Below are 18,308 nucleotides of genomic sequence, written 5' to 3' on the forward strand. Positions count from 1 at the left end.
ATCATTTATCCAGGACGAAAAGCCATATCAACCTGTAATATTATCCTGACGCAATGTTCTTGCAGCCTGTATATTAACGATGTGGTAGAACGAACGTTGAACATTCTGATTCACTACTTCATAGTTTATTCTTACAATATTCTATTAACTGACTGAGAGGCTTGTAATTTTTGGTTTTTGCCTGGTTTGGCTTGTTTTATTTGGTCACCCTGTGGACAGCTGGGCACCAACCCATTAAAATAATATATGAGCAATCAACACCCCCTTCCCAAACATGAACAGCCATGAAGCAACTCTTATAACTGACTCAAATACCTTATATATTTGAAAGCGAACGAAAACAGAAGCTGATCGATCTCACTACATTCAAACCAGTTTGGATTCCAGTTTAACTCCAAGTATTCTTGGGGTTTGCATGTTACGTCATAGCCGCCATGTTGGTTGACTAGATCAACCAAGATGATGGCTGTTTCATTGTTATTCATATCTCAAGGGATTTGTCGGTCACGTGGTTGCACTTCAAAAATATAGGCAGGTAACGTTTAAATGAGTAAACAATGACATTGCAGGATCCCATATTAAAAACTGATCACGTGGTACCTGTTGTATGGTACCAGTGATGTTAATGTACTGCTGTGACATCACATTTCGATCCAAACGAATAGCGATCAAAGACTTAATTCATTAGTGGTTGGTCCGAAAAAGCAGAGCGCCAAACGGCGTAGCCGTCTCTAAATCACTAATCAACGTATTCGTGAATCATAAGCTATCGATCCCAAAAGCCATCTGAATTAAGTAGCGAGCCATGGGAAGAAAGTTGGTACAAATTTTGGTGGTGTTTGGCGTGATACCAATCGTTATCTCTGAGGTCTACACAGCTCTGACTCACATGAAAGGATTGATTCGCATGGAAAAAACTTTAACTAGGGAATTAGAACATTTTTTAGCAAGTCATCCTAAAGCGCCTGCAGAATTTCATCGCCTGGCAATCGAGGTCAAGACTCAGACATCTGATATCAAGAACGACTTAGAAAGGTTTCTTGGACACCCTTTAAATGCTTTCTTACTTATTAGAAGGTACAGGAAACAATGGAAAGAACTTGAAGAATATCTCAGAAAAAATGACGACGAATCGGGTAAATATGCCGGCATTTCCCGCTTTATACAATTAACGAATTCATTTACATATTTGTGAAATACCAAATTGCGGATATCCTTTGTCGAAGTGAAGTTTTTTCTTTTATTTAATTTTTTTATTATATTAGATATTTGTTATTTTACTGGGCCACGTGTTTAGCTCAACAGGTTGAATGTTCTTTTATTTATTTAGTGGTTCGTGAGTTTTTGCATGCTCCTCAATCTCCTGTTCAACTATCTTATTTAGTTTTAGAGCAGGCGATATAGATTACTGCCAGCCAATAGGATATATCTTAAACACCTTTTAGTCAGTTTTTTAAAGCGATATAGTCTCTCATTTAGTATCTCTGCCGGAACCCTAAGAACACTAATGTCACATGACCGAGGTATTTAAAGTGGTTAAGACTAAACCCATTAAGATATTTCCAAAAGCTAACAATAAACATGATATCAGATACTACACACTTTGAACAAAATAGGGCTGGGTCTTCCAGTATATTTCTCTTTGACAAGCAAAGTTCGATTTTAAACTTGTTAAATAAAAAAACTGGACGTTTTTGCGTTGATGTTTACCAGGATTCGTACCTTACGGGAACGGGGTCTCGCTTGCTTGGCAGTTTGAAGTCAAACCGAGCTTATCAAGTCGTATCGGCGGTACATAACTGATTCATCAAACTACTTATATGAATATAAATCGCTATTAATGCAAAATTAGAACGCGATGATTTACGGGCAGCAGACTTAAGAAAGTACATATTTATAAATCAAGTACCAGTAAATTGATATAGTAAGATCTGCTATATTCTCTAAGTGCATAAAGGATATTAATATAAATAGTTTATAGATTTGTTTCAGATACTTGAAGCCTTTTCAACTGGATTTCCCACCGATGAAGATGTTCTGGGCTGCGTCAGGGCAATTATGCGCATTCAAGAAGTTTACCGAATAAGCGCAAAACAAATAGCTGATGGTAAACTATCGAACAAAACTGTCACACCACAACTGAATGCTGAACACTGCTTCGAGATCGGCTTTGCTTATTACCAATGGGAGAATTATGCACAGGCGTATGGATGGTTAATAGAAGGAATGACAAGACTCGAGAAGCCTTTTGAATATAATGGGCCACTACGACGAGTACAAGTACTGGAGTTTCTGTCATGGACTGAATACATGGTAACTTTCTTTATAAAGACATTATATATTTTATTCAATCACTCACTCGCTTATTCCCTCATTCATTTACTCATTACTCACCTCAAATGGCAATCATTTATTTATTCGACTGACAGTTTCTGCTATGATTTCAGACTGATCGCCTCATAGATGCCTTAAAACACGCTTTAGAATTACTCCAGTTAGGTAATCAGTATTCATATATGTAATAGCTGGAATGGAAGGATGTTTCTTATTTGTTGTTGATGATCTACTAATATTCTTGTAATATATCTACAGATCCGGAAAATGACTATGCCGGTAGGAATATCGAGTTTCTAACGAATGAAGTGCAAAAAGCAAACGAAAAAGGCGGGCCGTACGTACGACAGGAAGCCTTCTTCAAAAAACCTCGAAAAAAGAAAGAAGAATACATGAAGGTCTATGAACGCCTGTGCAGGGGAATATCCCTAAAGGTATGAAGGACATTATGAGTGAGCCGATTATGAAGATGAAAGAAAGTTAGTGTTGAACTGCTCCTTTCTCTTGACAGTCGCAAGCTCAACTGGGAAGGTTAAAGTGTTACTATGAAACTAAGCTTCATCCTATGTTGAAACTACGGCCCCTAAAAGTCGAGATGATCAACGAAGATCCTTACATAGTGATGCTAAGAGACGTGATGTACGATCACGAAATTGAATACATCAAAAAAACAGCTGCTCCTTTGGTTAGTAAAACAATCATTTACTAAGTCAGGACAAGAGTGAATGGCCGGCATATCTAATATTTATGTTCATGTTAGCTTAACAGGGCCACAGTCACCAACTCCGAAACAGGGGACCTTGAGTTCGCAGACTACAGAGTAAGCAAAAGGTAATGTGTGATAATCAATTGCTGATGCTTTCACCTGGTAACCTGGTTTCACGCTAATCCTAATACCACTAATCCTAATAACCCTATCGGACCCACTTCCGTTGTCACGTGACATCACAGAAGTGACCACATGATCAGACATGATTGTAGATTTCATTTCAAATCATGCTTCATTTATTTTCAGCGGCTGGTTGGAAGATTTTACTCATGATAATGATGAGGGTATTTTAAAAAGAATTAACAGAAGAACCTCTATAATAACTGGTCTAAAAACAGACAATACTTCAGCCGAGGCTCTTCAGGTGACGTCATAACGATTCTATTTATTTCGATCATTAATTTATTCATATGATTTTCTAAATATTATTGAATGTTTTATCATAGATCGTAAATTACGGCACTGCTGGACACTACGAGCCTCACTTTGATCATGCAACAGTAAGTATATCGAGTTCAGTGGCACATAAGGCTTGTATTGTATCTAATTATGCAGTTCATTATTACAGGAGCCGTACAGCGCTATTATGCGGTTAGGGATGGGCAACAGAATAGCGACATTATTGTTTTATGTAAGTGAATACTATAGACCAAATTCAAAACTCGCACCGATGTGAGGCTTAAGTTGTGAACAAAGGGATCTGGCGTGACTCAAAGTAATCTAGCGTGATTCAAAAGTCACGAATCACGCCAGATTCCTTTGTTCACAACTTAAGCCTCACATCGGTGCGAGTTTTGAATTTGGTCTATACAGTTGTTTAATGTTTATTAATGGGTAGCATATTTAAAGTTGCAAAGAGCGATCTGTGTGACAGAGACAAAAACATATGCTCTAACCACCATATAACTATTCATGATATTTGATATATGATATAACAGATGAGCGACGTTGAGTCTGGAGGATCCACTGTTTTTATTGAGACAGAAGCCATTGCTCGTCCATCTAAGGTCAGTTCTTATTAAGGGCTTTAAAAAGATTGATTGCCATGACGATCGACTAAAGTATTTCACATCACAGTGAGAAGCTAAAATTATAAACGTTTATTAACGATGTACATTTTACCAGGGTGATGCTGTGTTCTGGTATAACTTGCGCAAATCAGGTGAAGGAGACTCGCTAACACAACACGCTGGTTGCCCTGTCGTTGTTGGTTCAAAGTGGGGTAAGTACTGTCAGTAATTGTGGGGACGCGTGACTGGGTGGGGTGTGGGCTTATAAAGTGGGGTAAGTACTGTCAGTAATTGTGGGGACGCGTGACTGGGTGGGGTGTGGGGTTATAAAGTGGGGTAAGTACTGTCAGTAATTGTGGGGACGCGTGACTGGGTGGGGTGTGGGCTTATAAAGTGGGGTAAGTACTGTCAGTAATTGTGGGGACGCGTGACTGGGTGGGGTGTGGGCTTATAAAGTGGGGTAAGTACTGTCAGTAATTGTGGGGACGCGTGACTGGGTGGGGTGTGGGCTTATAAAGTGGGGTATGTACTGTCAGTAATTGTGGGGACGCGTGATTGAGTGGGGTGTGGGTTTATAAAGTGGGGTAAGTACTGTCAGTAATTGTGGAGACATGTGACTGGGTGGCGTGTGGGTTTATAAAGTGGGGTAAGTACTGTCAGTAATTGTGGGGACGTGTGACTGGTTGGGGTGTGGGTTTATAATTAAGTTACTTTGATTAAATGATCGTTTGTCTTTTTTTTTAGTTTGCAATAAATGGATTCACGAGATGGGTCAAGAATTTCGAAGGCCGTGTGATCTCACGATAGATGAATGATCAAATTATCTCATTAATCAATAGATTAAAATAGAAACGAAAATGAAAATCTAGTTTTACATAGGTAGAATAAACAGATAAACTTGATTCAATGTTCAGTTGAATCAAGTTTATTCTACATACAATGCTACTGACTATGATAAGGCTGCGTTCATAATGTATGGCGGGGGGGGGGGGGGGGGGGGGGGTGCAGGTGAAATCTTTAAATGACAAAAGAAATCTTCAGACCCCCTTTGAAGTCCCCCCAAAAAACTATACTCTCTCGTAGCTTCTTCTAAAAAATTAGCATCCTTCCCAATTGTCTGAAAACATTTTTCACACCCCCCCTCCCCCATTTTACTGGTAAAAAATTTTCCGGTCCCCCCTAATTTCACCTGTCCCCCCTCTCTGCCATACATTATGAACGCAGCCTAAACAGCTTTAAATGTTAATCTTGTCATGTGATGTATTCAGTATTCAGTAGACAGCCCTTCTGCAGATATTTTCTAATTCGTTTGCTTATTATATTAATAGTATTATCAATAGTATTATTGATGTGCACGTTAAATTAATTTGACCCTTTCGGCTAATGGACAATTAATATACAATCTTTATACAACAAGTGTTGAATAAAAAATAAATGATATACAAAGACGAAAACTCGTTTGTGTAAGTTTATGCTCTCTGTGTTGTCATCAAAATATTACAGTTTATTTTAAGTTAGCCGTAACTCAGGTCCAAGTTTATTCAGTATATAGTTTTAATGTTCATAATCTTATAAACAGAATTTTACCTCATAAATCATAAAAAAGAGCCAGCCCGTACCGCTCGGAACGAGTCACATGATTGGGTTAAAAAATAATAGATAGGTCATCCAAACAATAGCACTAAACCTAACCTTACAAAAGCGGCGGAAATGAAAATCCAGCTCTCGAGCGGTACTGGATTACTCTAAAAAAACTGTGTTCCTTATATGCGAAGTTCACAAGCCTTCATAACACTTCGGCCCGACATTTCACTAGCTCCTGTCACCGGCTCTAATATTATATATATTTGTTAATTATATGATCTCGGTTTAAATACAACTGTGTAATATCGAGATTATACTATCATATATTATTTAGACACATATGAAAAACTTCTGGTTTAGCTTTGTTAAACGTACATTTATAGTTTCTATATTTTATGAAATTAAAAAAAAGTTTATTTAAAATTTATAAATATGGACTAAGAAGTTGTAAAACGTTAATTATTTTTAACAACTAATTGATATACTGATATACTTTATTAGTTCTTTCTTTAGCTGTTTTATTCATCTTGTTCCAGGCCACAAGGCCTGGTTACTCCCTGTCCATTCTCTAATACCCACTTGTTAGCAACTATATCAGGTAGAGAACAAAAAGAGTTATTCAAGGCTTTAGTTATGTACAGTTTAAAAGTTAAATTTGCAACCCGCATATAAGATCGTGAACGTGTTATATCATTGCAAAGCAACATTCTATTTCTCACCGCTCCCTGTTCTTAAAGAGTTTTAAAACTATAACAGGGTTAACAGCCTTGCAGCGACAGTATTAATCAAGATTGACTTACCCCACTTAGATCCTATGATGACAGGACAGGACCCATGTGTGGTTCTTTTATCCAACTGACCAGACTTTGATAAGTTGTACCAGAAAACCGCACTTCCTTTTCGTGGGTTCACAATCACTTCCGCTTCAATAAAGACCGTGGCTCCTCCTGCGCTGACGTCACTCATCTGCAAGGACAACAAAGTAATAAGCTAAAGAATCACGTGTTCTTTTAGCGCGCTATTTGGAAACGCGAAAATGATGATTGATGATGATCATGATCAAAGAACCTAAAAGGATATTGTTTCTACGGGGACGTATGTATAGGGGTGTACACTACGGGGACGTATGTACAGGGGTGTACACTACGGGGACGTATGTATAGGGGTGTACACTAGGGGGACGTATGTATAGGGGTGTACACTACGGGGACGTATATATAGGGGTATACACTACGGGGACGTATGTATAGGGGTGTACACTACGGGGACGTATGTATAGGGGTGCCCCTGACCCCCTTTGTCCAGCTTGGAACTAGTTGGTTTGTATAGCAATAGGTGCTCCTTCTGCAATTTATGTCATAACTCTAAAGCTAATTACATTCCTTTGTTGTTATATATCTCAGTATTAGTTTTTGTTTTAAGTTTACTTGTTTAACTTTACACACACACTAAATTATATTTAACTTACATAAAGTAGGATAGTAGCCATTCTATTGCGTTGTTTCGCAGTAAAAGATGAATTGTTTGCCACTTGAAGATAATCATGATGAGGTTCGTCGTGTCCGCCAGAGCCATAGTTGACCACCTAAAAATAAATATAGCATTTGATACAAGCAGTGCCGGATATGCGAATCATTACTATGATCAAATCGTGTTAAACTGCGAAAGCCACCCAAAATAGCAAACTAGTTTCATTGCCAAAGGAAGCTGGTTCACTCCATTGGTGACATCACAAAAATGATTGCACCCTTCATTACGGATCGATTGGATAAGTTTGGCAAGCATTTTTGGTCACGTTGAACAAGCCTTACCTGTAACAATTCGCTGTGGTTCTCATCAAGTGATAGCCCTGTGATAGCTTCAAGTCTTTTGTTGAGGGTAACAACAGGCTTTGCATCGCGGTCTTCAAGCCAAACACTGAAAAAATCATAATCATTTTTTTAAATAGTCCTGTTGCTTGCAAGGTAAGAACAGAGCCACACTTTAGTCAAATCAAACGAGTGGTCTATCATCAGTGCTGCGTTCTGATTGGATGAAAACTTGTTTGCATCTATATATTTCATCGACAATTAGTCCTCTCACCATCATGGGCCTCATGGTTCAGGCGCGAGGATTAATTACTAAAGATTTTTTCTGTGGTACCAAGAACTTACTGAAGTGAATTCGAGGCCGTCTGTAGGGTACCATGCTATAATACTACTAGTGAGCAAGAATCCATTCAAGGGCGGATCCAGGGTTTTTTTGAAGAAGGAGTCTCAGGGGTAAATTTTGTGGGCAAAGGAATCCCAGTCGCATTTTTACCACAGTCGCCCATTTGACCCCAGGAATGACAGGGGGGTCGCGATCCCCCCGACCCTCCCCCTGGATCCGCCCTTGCCATTCAACCTAAACCCGGCAGCGTTCTCGATTTGGTTATGATAAACTAACTGAATGACGTACCTTCGACTTATTCTATAGTCCGTGTACACGTTTTCACCTGCAGACGATGAATTCATTGCCTGAACCCTGATAAGCTAACATAAAAGCATACAAAGCGGTGTAAGAAATGGGATATCATTATATCATGTGTAATCGTTCGTGTAGGATCTAAGAGATAAAAGGGAGACTGATTTTTCTTCTTCCGTTACAATAGAATTAACTAAAAACTCACCGCCGAACGCGAAAAATAGAAAAAACAAATAAAAAGTAAGCTTACATAAGCAAAACTAAGCATATCGGTTCCAGGAAAACAGCGGGTTTAGTACAAAATGGTAAACGTACAAGCCAAAACTAGTTGAAACACCTGGTGCGTATTACGGAGTTCAGTCGAGATTTTACCTTCGGTTTTGCCTTTTTTTTGAATTCTTGGATTTCTTTTTCAGTGATTGCCTCAAGTAGTATTTGAATTTCAGGCTCTACGCTGACCAACTCGATTTTTGCTGGTTTTAATACCAGTTGCGGATCATCGGTCTTGTAAAAACATCTCAGTTTTTCTTCTGGTTGACCCTGGAAAAAGAGCACGGACACGTGTGATAATCGATAGATTAACGAAACCATATTTGATTCTTTCTTCTAATAAGGACGGTCCCTACTCTAAGATAATTTGCCATTTATTAATATCTAGGTGCGTTATTATAGCTTTTGAAAAAACTTCCTTTGATCACGTAAAAACTTTCATGAATCTTACTTTGGAGCTTTCACTGAACTAAAAAATCGTCTTAGTACGTACGTGGAAGCAGCATTCTTCGTGCAAACATCCCAAAACCATCAAAAAACTTCCAATTCTTCGTTTGCACATTAACGCCATCGCGGCCATGTTGGTACCATTTAACAAAAGATTTTTCATTAACATCCATTGTTAACGGTACCACAATGGCCGCCATGTTTTTGTCTTTCAACTCTCTTGGGAATGCTTAAGAGGCAATGTCCACAAGAATCGAACAAATGGTGGCAAGGGTCAAAAAATCAAATTCGCTCTTCTTTTGAAGTTAGGTAGGCCATCATTAGATATGAATCCCTGGGTAGTTGGTTTTCGAAAATATTATTTTATTTCCGAGAAAACGGCCACAGAAGAGGTTCGACCGAAACCCAAGCAAGAGACGCACAAGAGGAGTGAAAATGGACAAATTTTGAACAGAGCGCACGTCAAAAATAAACCATCTATGACGATTTTTGAACTTTCTTCTTAATGTATCACCCTTTTTCGTTCATCTTACTGGATTTCAAGCTTATTGGGAAAGGGACGAATTTTTGTCGAACTTATTCGACTAAAACAAGATTATAAATCTATTTAAATAACGTTTCTATCGTAATTTTTAGCGTGAATTTTACAGTAATCATACTTCTAAACGTTAAGTGGAACCTCGGTCACGCAATCACCAAAGATCACGTTTTTTGATCATATACCGACAATCCCAAATCCTTTCTAATGGAGCTTTAAATTTACCAAACCACACTGAACTTTAGAACAACGGTACGAACAATAATTTCTTAGTTTTCAGGGTAAATTTCATGGCAATCTTTACGAAAATCCTTAGTCCTGCGTTGTTTCGGGAAGCGTGATTTTCGTATGTATTCCAACCAAATTCAACAGGTTTCTATGCAGTCAGAATTAATTTTCCCAAATCAATCTTTAAAGTTTTGAAAAGGTCTATTCTTCCTCAACTTGCAGCATAAATATTATTTCAATCAGAGAACTTGCCCATAGTTAAATATTTTTTTCTTTTGAGGCAACTAATTAGCATATGTAAACACAGGCCTCCTATTTTCCCTCGCCAAAAATTCGTCCCTTTCCCAATAAGCTTGAAATCCAGTAACATGAACGAAAAAGGGTGATACATTAAGAAGAAAGTTCAAAAATTGTCATAGATGGTTTATTTTTGACGTGCGCTCTGTTCAAAGTTTGTCCATTTTCACTCCTCTTGTGCGTCTCTTGCTTGGGTTTCGGTCGAACCTCTTCTGTGGCCGTTTTCTCGGAAATAAAATAATATTTTCGAAAACCAACTACCCAGGGATTCATATCTAATGATGGCCTACCTAACTTCAAAAGAAGAGCGAATTTGATTTTTTGACCCTTGCCACGAATTCTTGAATTTGTTCGATTCTTGTGGACATTGCCTCTTAAGGTTTTGGCGGGAAAACTCTTAGCCAAGAAACAAAGACAACATGAAACAAAGAAATCTTTATCCATTCCTTTAGATTAAACTGTTCTAACATATAGTGAAGTACGTGTTCTTGTCGGGAAAAGTTTATACGAATGATTCTTGCATCAAAATAGGGCTTAATATTAAAAAAGTTGTCAACAATTTACATGCCTGAATGATCTTTCCGCGGCACAGTCGTTCGTAAGCTTTGATTTCTTCATCTTTTTGGTTTTCTCTGTTATTTGCTTGCAATCTTGCGTCCAAATTATTAATGTACGTTTGCCTGTATTTAAGCTGCGCTTTGTAGGACTTCAGTGCTTCCATTCCTTTCTTGTGTTTGGGCTCTAAAAGATCAATATTACTATAAGTAAGCCATTAAGTTGTAATAAAGTAAAAAGCTTTGTACATATATAGGGTTGTTTTGGGGATTGTGCGGCTAAGATCCTTCTAAGGACATTTCGTAAAAAAGGCAATTCGCTTAATATTCTGGCCCACGAAAACATAGTGGAGTAAAAACATTAATATAGAAAGAATGCGAAAAACCAGGACCGAATGTCAGGCTAACTGAATAAAAAGGTAAAGAACTCTTACTTACTTTTTTCCAGAATCGATTGAGTGTGTTTAATTGCCTCGGGAAGGTTGCCTGTCTAAAAAAATGAAATAAGAATGAGTAAGTATATTCGCAAAAATGATAAATAGATACAAAATACCTTTTAATCGAAAACCTTTGCACAATATAAGCCGCGTGCGTTGGGCTGCGCCGCGACAAAGCTTCGAAAGTTTTTAAACAGAGTTCTGAATAAAATGTTGGCTTTTAAAAGACTTTTTCTACAGCAACAACACAGTTTATCTTTACTATCAGTGTTTTCTTTTCTCATTTTAACAAGAAGCGCTAGTCTGGTCAAAACCTCTAGAACGAAGAAAACACATCCTTCTCGCTGGCATGGTTCGAGCTACTCAACTTCGAGCGACGAAAAAACATGAAATTAATTATAATTAATCATCACGTGCCATGCATACCTTTGCTACTTTATGTCAGCTGAGTGGTGAACGCGGCGCGCAAAGCATGAGGGGACAAAATGACTGACCCTAAGCATTTTTGGAGCTTGAAAGACGAAGCGAAATTGTTTTTATTCTTCCTTTACATATTTCTGCTTCTCGTAGGCACGTACATTATATTTTAGTCAAAACAAAACAGAAAAATACGCAAAAGTCGGGTTATAGTAGCTTGGGAATGAGAGTCGACAGCAAATAAGCTAAACGCGCTATGATTGGCTGAAAAAAAATGCACCGCTCAGCTGGCCATATATGTATAACCTATTTATCCTTTAAATAAATCATATATCTCCAAAAACTAGGTGTAAAAAAATACTGCGTGAATGCTATCGCTTTCCCTGACCTGATGATTTCATAAACCTGTGTTAAGTTTCATCAGCAAGGCAGCCCTTACTTCGACGCACGCAGTAAAGTAGTATTTTGATCATTGTTCTTTTATTGTAGTAAAACAAAGCTAGTTATAATTTTAAGCTATCTGAATCGGATATAGAGCTAAACTCAGAGAGCGCACCACACCAGAACGGTTGCGTGTCATAACGCTTCCGCGCCCATGAAGAGCAGAGCGCAGCTAATTTGGAGGCATAACGTACTACATTTATAAAACAAACAATAGTGTCCTTCACGGTTCCTCCGCCGCCATATTGAATAAATTATGATAATCAACATAGGAACGAGGCGAACGCAGAGTCACATATTTACAAACTAAAATAAACTGAACTGAAAAGTCAAAAAGGAAAAACAAAATGCACTGAAACGTACCGCGTGAAGTAATCTATCAATATTGTTATGAAGCAAAATTTAGTCTTTATAGTATTTCGACAACAACGCGATATGTTGGTTCATCTTTAGACAAATTCATAACTTTGTTATACAAATCAAATTGATTGATAGTTTATTATTCTACAGATGGTTATCGGCTATCGATATCAGATAGATATTGATTGTCCATAATATTTACCATTCTTAGCCACATTTTAAACCAACACAACACTATCTGTTTAGAGTGGTACTCAAGGCGATCCCGGAGCTATTTCAGTCCAATTCTAACAATATATTAACTATATTTTTTTCTGCAATATATACGCCTATACCTGATACTCTGCCCAGGCTAGGTATTCCAACACCCTTGTTCTTTTCAATACACCTTTGTAGCCATACTCTTGGCTCATGCGCAATAATGTTTCTTTCAGCCAATCACGTGCTAGATCGAAGTACTTCCATGTATGTGCGGCGTAACCTAGGTCAAAACATTCGTCTGCTCCTAGCTTTGGTCCTTGATCATTTGTATTAAGGTGGCCCTTAGCAATTTGCTTAGCAGGGAACTGATAAATATCTTGTATCCGCAATAGAGCCGTAGCACATCCCAACAAGTCACGTGACGAAGGGAATGAAGGCTTGTTCTCCTTCAAAATTTTCTGCAATTCTTAAAAAGAAATGAAGATTTAATAAGTTCAGTTTTCAACTAAATACTACTGTGTACTCCCTTCATTCTAGGTTAGGGACCGTGCAATCACCAGAAAGACCCGATCGAGCGACTCGCCTTTGAACCTTACGAGGGAGCACTGATCAATACTGACTTAAATAAAGCTTTAAAGTAGGACTCACCATTTTCTGAGCCTTTATTCAAGTAGTTCGATAACTCTGTCCAGTGTTTAATGAAGCGTCTGACCAATAGAAATGTGTTAGATGGATGACCAATGAATGAATCAATACCAACAAGTTCTTTGGCTTTTTGGATCTTCTTCATTTCACTTGAAAAGTCTTTAACTACTTGAAGTGCATCAATGTGGTATTTACCATTTACATATTCATCTAGTAAATGGCTGAGGAACGATTCGAGTCTTGATAGGCCTTTCAACTGTTCCACGGAAGTAAAGACATCCACAGAACTTGTATTTGATGTCGACTGCGACGGTGTTCCCTGAACCAAATATACACCGAACAAGAAGGAAAAAGGGAAACTGAAAAATAAAATCATTGTATCTGTATTATGATTCAGATCAAAACCTCTTTTTGCTGTGTAGAGTTAACTCCTAACCGGAGAATGAAGTCCGTAACTGGTACCGCGGCACATGGAGGGACTCGCCGCTATAACAAAGGTTTCTATACCCGCAATTTGACATTTAATCTTTTACTGGTAGCACATGTTTGCAACTCCAAACAACCCTCATCCAGTTAGGTCGGACAACTTATTGGAATATTATAGAGAGAGAGATTAGAGCGGATTGAAAACCCCTAAACAGCGTCAAATAAATCCCACTCAAACTTCAGGAGACTGATGGTACAAATTGCAGCAAATTGTTCATTAAAACGCTTTTTTTTTTGTATTTTTGTCTAATTGCGTCTCATAAAATTCAGTCATAAACCACACACTCGGGCCAAGACCAGAGTGGTAGTGGTATATCTTTTATAGCGTAGCGGAGGTGATGCCGTGATGCATTATATAAAGGACCGCTGGCTAATGAAAATTCGTATCGCGGGACACCACCGCCCGTGAGAAACTAGCACTAGCAGCTGGGCTTGCTCGCTCGTCCGCCATCTTGGTTCTTGTTGTATTCAAACCATATTGAACTCTGCTTTACTCTTGCAAGAATAATAATGGAAAGCTCTTCTGAGAAAGCGAATCAAAGGTATGGAGAGAGTCTATCATTCGTTAATAGTTGCCGCCCAAATGATAAATAGTAAAACGCGATTGAATGTTGAATGTTTGATATATCTCCCATGACAACGCAGTGTTTCTTTATATTAAGTAAACACACACAAGTTATAGTTAGCTTTGCTATTTCCCAGTCTAGAATGATCGCCTAAAACCTTTGCAGGACAATATCCTTTCCTTAGAAGTACAAGCTTGTAGAAGGAACGAATGAAATTGAAGTATCATTTATTACAAGCCCTAGCTTTCTCTAAAATGCCATAAAGATTTGGTCTTCCAGATATAAATAGTTGATCGATAACCACTTCAGTCAATCAATCAATGTGCTTTATTTATACCAAAAATTACAATAGAGAAAAATATAGATATAAGTACATTGTCAAAAGAATAGTAGAGGTTACCTAGAACGACTATAAAGCTAAACGAGCTAAGTAACACAAATATCTGAAATGGACTTGTATTGGTAGGCATTGCTTTTGCACATTGTTTCTGAACAGATTCATTTGTCGTTTGTAGAGAAATGATATATTTTAATATTAGTGCATATCATATTTTGGAAATCAGTGGAGTGGTAAAATATAGCCCAAAGATTTGTACCACTTTATTTATGTAGTATTGATAACTTTTGGAAAATCAATTCACTGAAAATGGTGATATGGTACAAATTATTTCTAACAGGGGAAAAATGTTCAAATTTTACCACTTTAAAACTTTCTACCTCTGGTCGAGAATGAAAATGTAATTGGCCATTCTGAAATAAACTCTCTCATTCAACTGTGTATATCCTCATTTAAACTCCAAGTAAGCTACTTGGTATGAAGCATGTATGAAGCACATGGAGATAATTATGTCGAAATTTACTCGAATCCAATTGGTCTAGATCGAATTCTATTGCTACATTACATCACATCTAATTGAGCCTGATTCTCCATAACATTCTCCTGCATCGGCTCTATGATGCTGCCACCTTGCGGCCTCACATCTTCACTGGGCTGCTCATTGGCAATGATTTCCACAATAAAAACTATTTTGAATTTTATTAACTTAATGTCTGTTTATTTTGTTTAGGGAAAATAATGATGACGGTGACAAAGTGTGGTTGAATGCCCATCAAGACCCTATGGCAAATCTCTATACCTTTTCCTCTTCCATTTCATTGGCTGACCTTAATGCAGATGGCGACTTCAAGCTTCTTGTGGCAGATTTTGGTACAGGAACTTTTGACATGAAGCTCAAGGTGTTCAAAGGAACGAGTCTCTTTATGGAAAGTGCTATAATTGACCTTTCAACTGCACTGGTAACGTTTTACATGGATACCAATGATCCACGCACCCCAGCTGTTGCCGTTGCATCAGGGCCTTTTATATATGTATATAAAAATTTAAGGCCATACTTTAAATTTACGTTACCGCCTCTTGAAGTCAATGCAGTTGAGCAAGATCTTTGGAACCAAGCAAAGGAGGACAAGATTGATTTTCAAATGCTCAAGGAAATGCTGGAGAGTTTAAAGAATGAAGGAAGTGAAGGTGAATTGACAGTCAGATCACTAAAATTTCTTTCTCTGCCACTGGATGAAATGGAAAACTTTGCTAGCATTTATGAAGCAGCCCCTTTGAAACGGCAGACAGTGATTACTTGTATGAACACTTTAAAGAAAAGCATGGCTGATGATGATGCTGTAAGCTGCCTTGTTATTGGGACAGAAAGTAAAGATATATATGTCTTAGACCCTGAGGCATTCACTGTTCTTTCTAAGATGAGTCTGCCTAGTGTTCCATCATTCATGTCTGTAACAGGCCTATTTGATGTGGAATTTAGAATAGTGGTTGCCTGTCGTGATGGGAAAGTGTATACCCTCAAGAGAGGAAGTAAGACTGCTAAAGCCTGCATAGAATTAACATCACAAGCTGTATCTTTGGAACGCATAGGGAAAAACATCATCATAGGGTGCATGGATGATACTTTGACTTGCTATTCCACCAAGGGAAAGAAGCTTTGGACTGTTTATCTTCCCTCGAACATTGTTAGCATGGCTATTATGGACTATAAGGCTAGAAGCTTTAAAGGCTTACTTGTTAGCCTTAATAATGGAGAAACAAGGGTTTACAAGGACAAGTTTCTTGTAAGCACAATAAAAACAAATGACCCAGTCACAGCTATCAGGTTTGGAAGATTTGGTAGAGAAGACAGTGCACTGATTTTGATAACAACAGTAGGAGGACTTTACGTGAAGATATTGAAGAGGACAGCTACATTTGAAGGTAAGGACCTGACACCAGGACCCCCTCCAGCACAGTCAGTTAAACTCAATGTTCCAAAGAAAACCAAGTTGTTTGTTGACCAGACATTAAGAGAGCGTGAAAGTGCTGTCAGTATGCATCGTATGTTCCAGCATGACTTGTATCTTCTCCGACTGACTGCTGCCAGGTCATACGTCAATGCACTGCAAAAGAGCCTCAATCCAGTGTCCTCATCTGCTATGGAACCACTCAAGCTATCAGCCCACATACAGGGAATTGGTCCTGCATTCAAGTTGACTGTAAATCTGCAAAACATTTCACCAAGTGTTGCCATCACAAACTTGCTGATAACATTTCAGTTTGATGAATCTCTTTATGCTTTAGCAAAACCATGCATTGTTGTGCCATTACTTGTACCAGGCCTTTGTTATACTTTTGAAAGTTTAGTGGAGTGTATAAGTGATAAAGGTATTTCTGATACCATTAAAGTGTTTGTGCTTAGGCAAGGAAAAAGTATCCCTATCATTACAGCTGTGATCAACATGCCAGTTAGTGAGGCATTGGTCATTGTTTAACCTTACGTCTTCTATTGTCCTGCTATCAGCCACCTTGGAGGATGCCTTAATTGTAATATATGTATATTACTTCATAATAATGGATTAATAATAGGCTTTTTCCCCCACTTATTATGAATCACAAAGATTGTCACCTATTCAATTAGCTCTTTAGTTTTTTTAAGTGGCACTGTCCGTTATTCTGTCCTTTTTCACTATAGTATGTAACTATATTTATCTCATAAACTGTTTTTGTTGATTAAAATGACTGTCTTAACTCCAACAAGTGCAAAATGCTGCAGCACACCTTCTGACAAACAGATGAAAACCAGATCACTCCTGTTGTAAAGGTTTTTACACTGGCTCCCTATCAAGGCCCACATAATCTTCAAAATTCTGATCACATACAAGAAGATATAATCCTAGTTGTTCTTTTAACCAGCTGCTTCTGAAAATTCCAAAATAAAACACTGTTATGTTAGCAACAAAATTGTGGAATTCTATTGACCTTGACATTAAAATTTCTGTAAATTTATGTCCGTTTTAATCTAAAACTTTTACACCTTAAAGAAAAAAAAAAAAAAGAGCAAAAAAAAAACGCATAATATATTCATTAAATGTATCTTTTGTATAATGTATTCATAAGTATCTTTGAGCCTTATCATGGCTCTGCATGGCATCAATATAATTTCTTTTTCTATTAGTACATACTAATAGAATAAAAAGGTATAGACCCCTTGCACTGAATCGCCTAGAGGTATTGTTCTGGGCAACAAAATGATTTTTTTTGCATAAGAAAAGACAGCTTGTTTTTGTCCCCAGAACAAGTCAATGCAAGGGGTCTATATTGTGAAGGGCCTTAGAACATTGAATAAGGCACTATACAAATCAAAGAATTATTATTAATATAGAGACTGTATTTAACTTAACAAAAACAATGATCTATTAAAATCTCTACTGTTTGATTGACAAATCCATAACATTGTCACATGAAGCCATAAGGATTGATTATAGTAGTATAGGGAATGGGGGTTCCAGCGCAATCTCAACACGGGCAAGACCCGTGTCAAAAATCCACCTACGGAAACAACCCACTCCAAGTGTGGTTGGGGGCAACAGCGCAAATATGTTAGTCTATATATGGAGTGCGAAGAATGTAAAGAGTTTGTTTATGATTTCTGTGTAAAGTGCTTGAAACCCAAGTTTGTACCTACTAAACCAAATAAGTATATTTGTTGTGGTAAGAAAATGCAAATAGAAGACGACACGTCAGCACAGTGTTACGAGTGCGGTAAAAATATTCGTAATGCCGTGCCTTGTGCTACCAGGGAACAATATTATTCCAACGGAGGTCGTAAGAAGACGCCATACAAAAGAATAAAATACTTCAGGGACTGGATGAGTCATATCCAAGGTTATCGACCGGTATATTTAGACAACGAAGTAAAGAAGAAAATCATAGACCATTTAGAAGAGCCAACCCCGC

General features: G+C 37.9%; 3 protein-coding genes across 3 annotated transcripts; 2 read left to right on the forward strand and 1 right to left on the reverse strand.

Moving 5' to 3' along the window:
* Positions 1-72: 72 nt before the first annotated feature.
* On the forward strand, positions 73-5,097 carry LOC116290110 (prolyl 4-hydroxylase subunit alpha-1). The gene is made up of 12 exons (XM_031697099.2): positions 73-1,136; positions 1,982-2,313; positions 2,448-2,499; positions 2,593-2,768; positions 2,846-3,019; positions 3,095-3,165; positions 3,350-3,467; positions 3,550-3,603; positions 3,672-3,734; positions 4,042-4,110; positions 4,229-4,325; positions 4,858-5,097. The coding sequence occupies exons 1-12, from the start codon at positions 806-808 to the stop codon at positions 4,926-4,928; spliced, it is 1,608 nt and encodes a 535-aa protein (XP_031552959.1). The 5' UTR covers positions 73-805; the 3' UTR covers positions 4,929-5,097.
* A 548-nt stretch (positions 5,098-5,645) lies between these two features.
* On the reverse strand, positions 5,646-13,536 carry LOC116290109 (prolyl 4-hydroxylase subunit alpha-2). Its single transcript, XM_031697098.2, has 10 exons — positions 12,981-13,536; positions 12,467-12,798; positions 10,915-10,966; positions 10,491-10,663; positions 8,515-8,682; positions 8,137-8,210; positions 7,509-7,614; positions 7,166-7,282; positions 6,498-6,663; positions 5,646-6,286 (listed from the first exon to the last, which is right to left on the reverse strand). The coding sequence occupies exons 1-10, from the start codon at positions 13,351-13,353 to the stop codon at positions 6,216-6,218; spliced, it is 1,632 nt and encodes a 543-aa protein (XP_031552958.1). The 5' UTR covers positions 13,354-13,536; the 3' UTR covers positions 5,646-6,215.
* Positions 13,537-13,866: 330 nt separating this feature from the next.
* LOC116290113 (BBSome complex member BBS1) lies at positions 13,867-17,802 on the forward strand. Its single transcript, XM_031697101.2, has 2 exons — positions 13,867-14,005; positions 15,097-17,802. The coding sequence occupies exons 1-2, from the start codon at positions 13,974-13,976 to the stop codon at positions 16,841-16,843; spliced, it is 1,779 nt and encodes a 592-aa protein (XP_031552961.1). The 5' UTR covers positions 13,867-13,973; the 3' UTR covers positions 16,844-17,802.
* Positions 17,803-18,308: the final 506 nt, after the last annotated feature.

This window comes from Actinia tenebrosa, unplaced genomic scaffold, assembly GCF_029948245.1.
Source record: "Actinia tenebrosa isolate PJP-AT-01 unplaced genomic scaffold, QUT_ActTen_1.0 PGA_scaffold14__42_contigs__length_11649687, whole genome shotgun sequence".
In the NCBI taxonomy this organism is placed as follows: Eukaryota; Metazoa; Cnidaria; class Anthozoa; order Actiniaria; family Actiniidae; genus Actinia; species Actinia tenebrosa.

What these genes read in the sequence shown, in the direction of transcription:
- LOC116290110 (XM_031697099.2), top strand. Translation starts at nt 806, where the DNA reads ATGGGAAGAAAGTTGGTACAAATTTTGGTGGTGTTTGGCGTGATACCA. An exon ending in TTTAGAATTACTCCAGTTAG is followed by an intron (nt 2,500 to 2,592) that starts GTAATCAGTATT and finishes ATATATCTACAG; the next exon opens with ATCCGGAAAATGACTATGCC. An exon ending in GACTACAGAGTAAGCAAAAG is followed by an intron (nt 3,166 to 3,349) that starts GTAATGTGTGAT and finishes ATTTATTTTCAG; the next exon opens with CGGCTGGTTGGAAGATTTTA.
- LOC116290109 (XM_031697098.2), bottom strand. Translation starts at nt 13,353, where the DNA reads ATGATTTTATTTTTCAGTTTCCCTTTTTCCTTCTTGTTCGGTGTATAT. An exon ending in GCCGCGGAAAGATCATTCAG is followed by an intron (nt 8,683 to 10,490) that starts GCATGTAAATTG and finishes CTCTTTTTCCAG; the next exon opens with GGTCAACCAGAAGAAAAACT. An exon ending in ACCACAGCGAATTGTTACAG is followed by an intron (nt 7,283 to 7,508) that starts GTAAGGCTTGTT and finishes ATTTATTTTTAG; the next exon opens with GTGGTCAACTATGGCTCTGG.
- LOC116290113 (XM_031697101.2), top strand. Translation starts at nt 13,974, where the DNA reads ATGGAAAGCTCTTCTGAGAAAGCGAATCAAAG. An exon ending in TCTGAGAAAGCGAATCAAAG is followed by an intron (nt 14,006 to 15,096) that starts GTATGGAGAGAG and finishes TATTTTGTTTAG; the next exon opens with GGAAAATAATGATGACGGTG.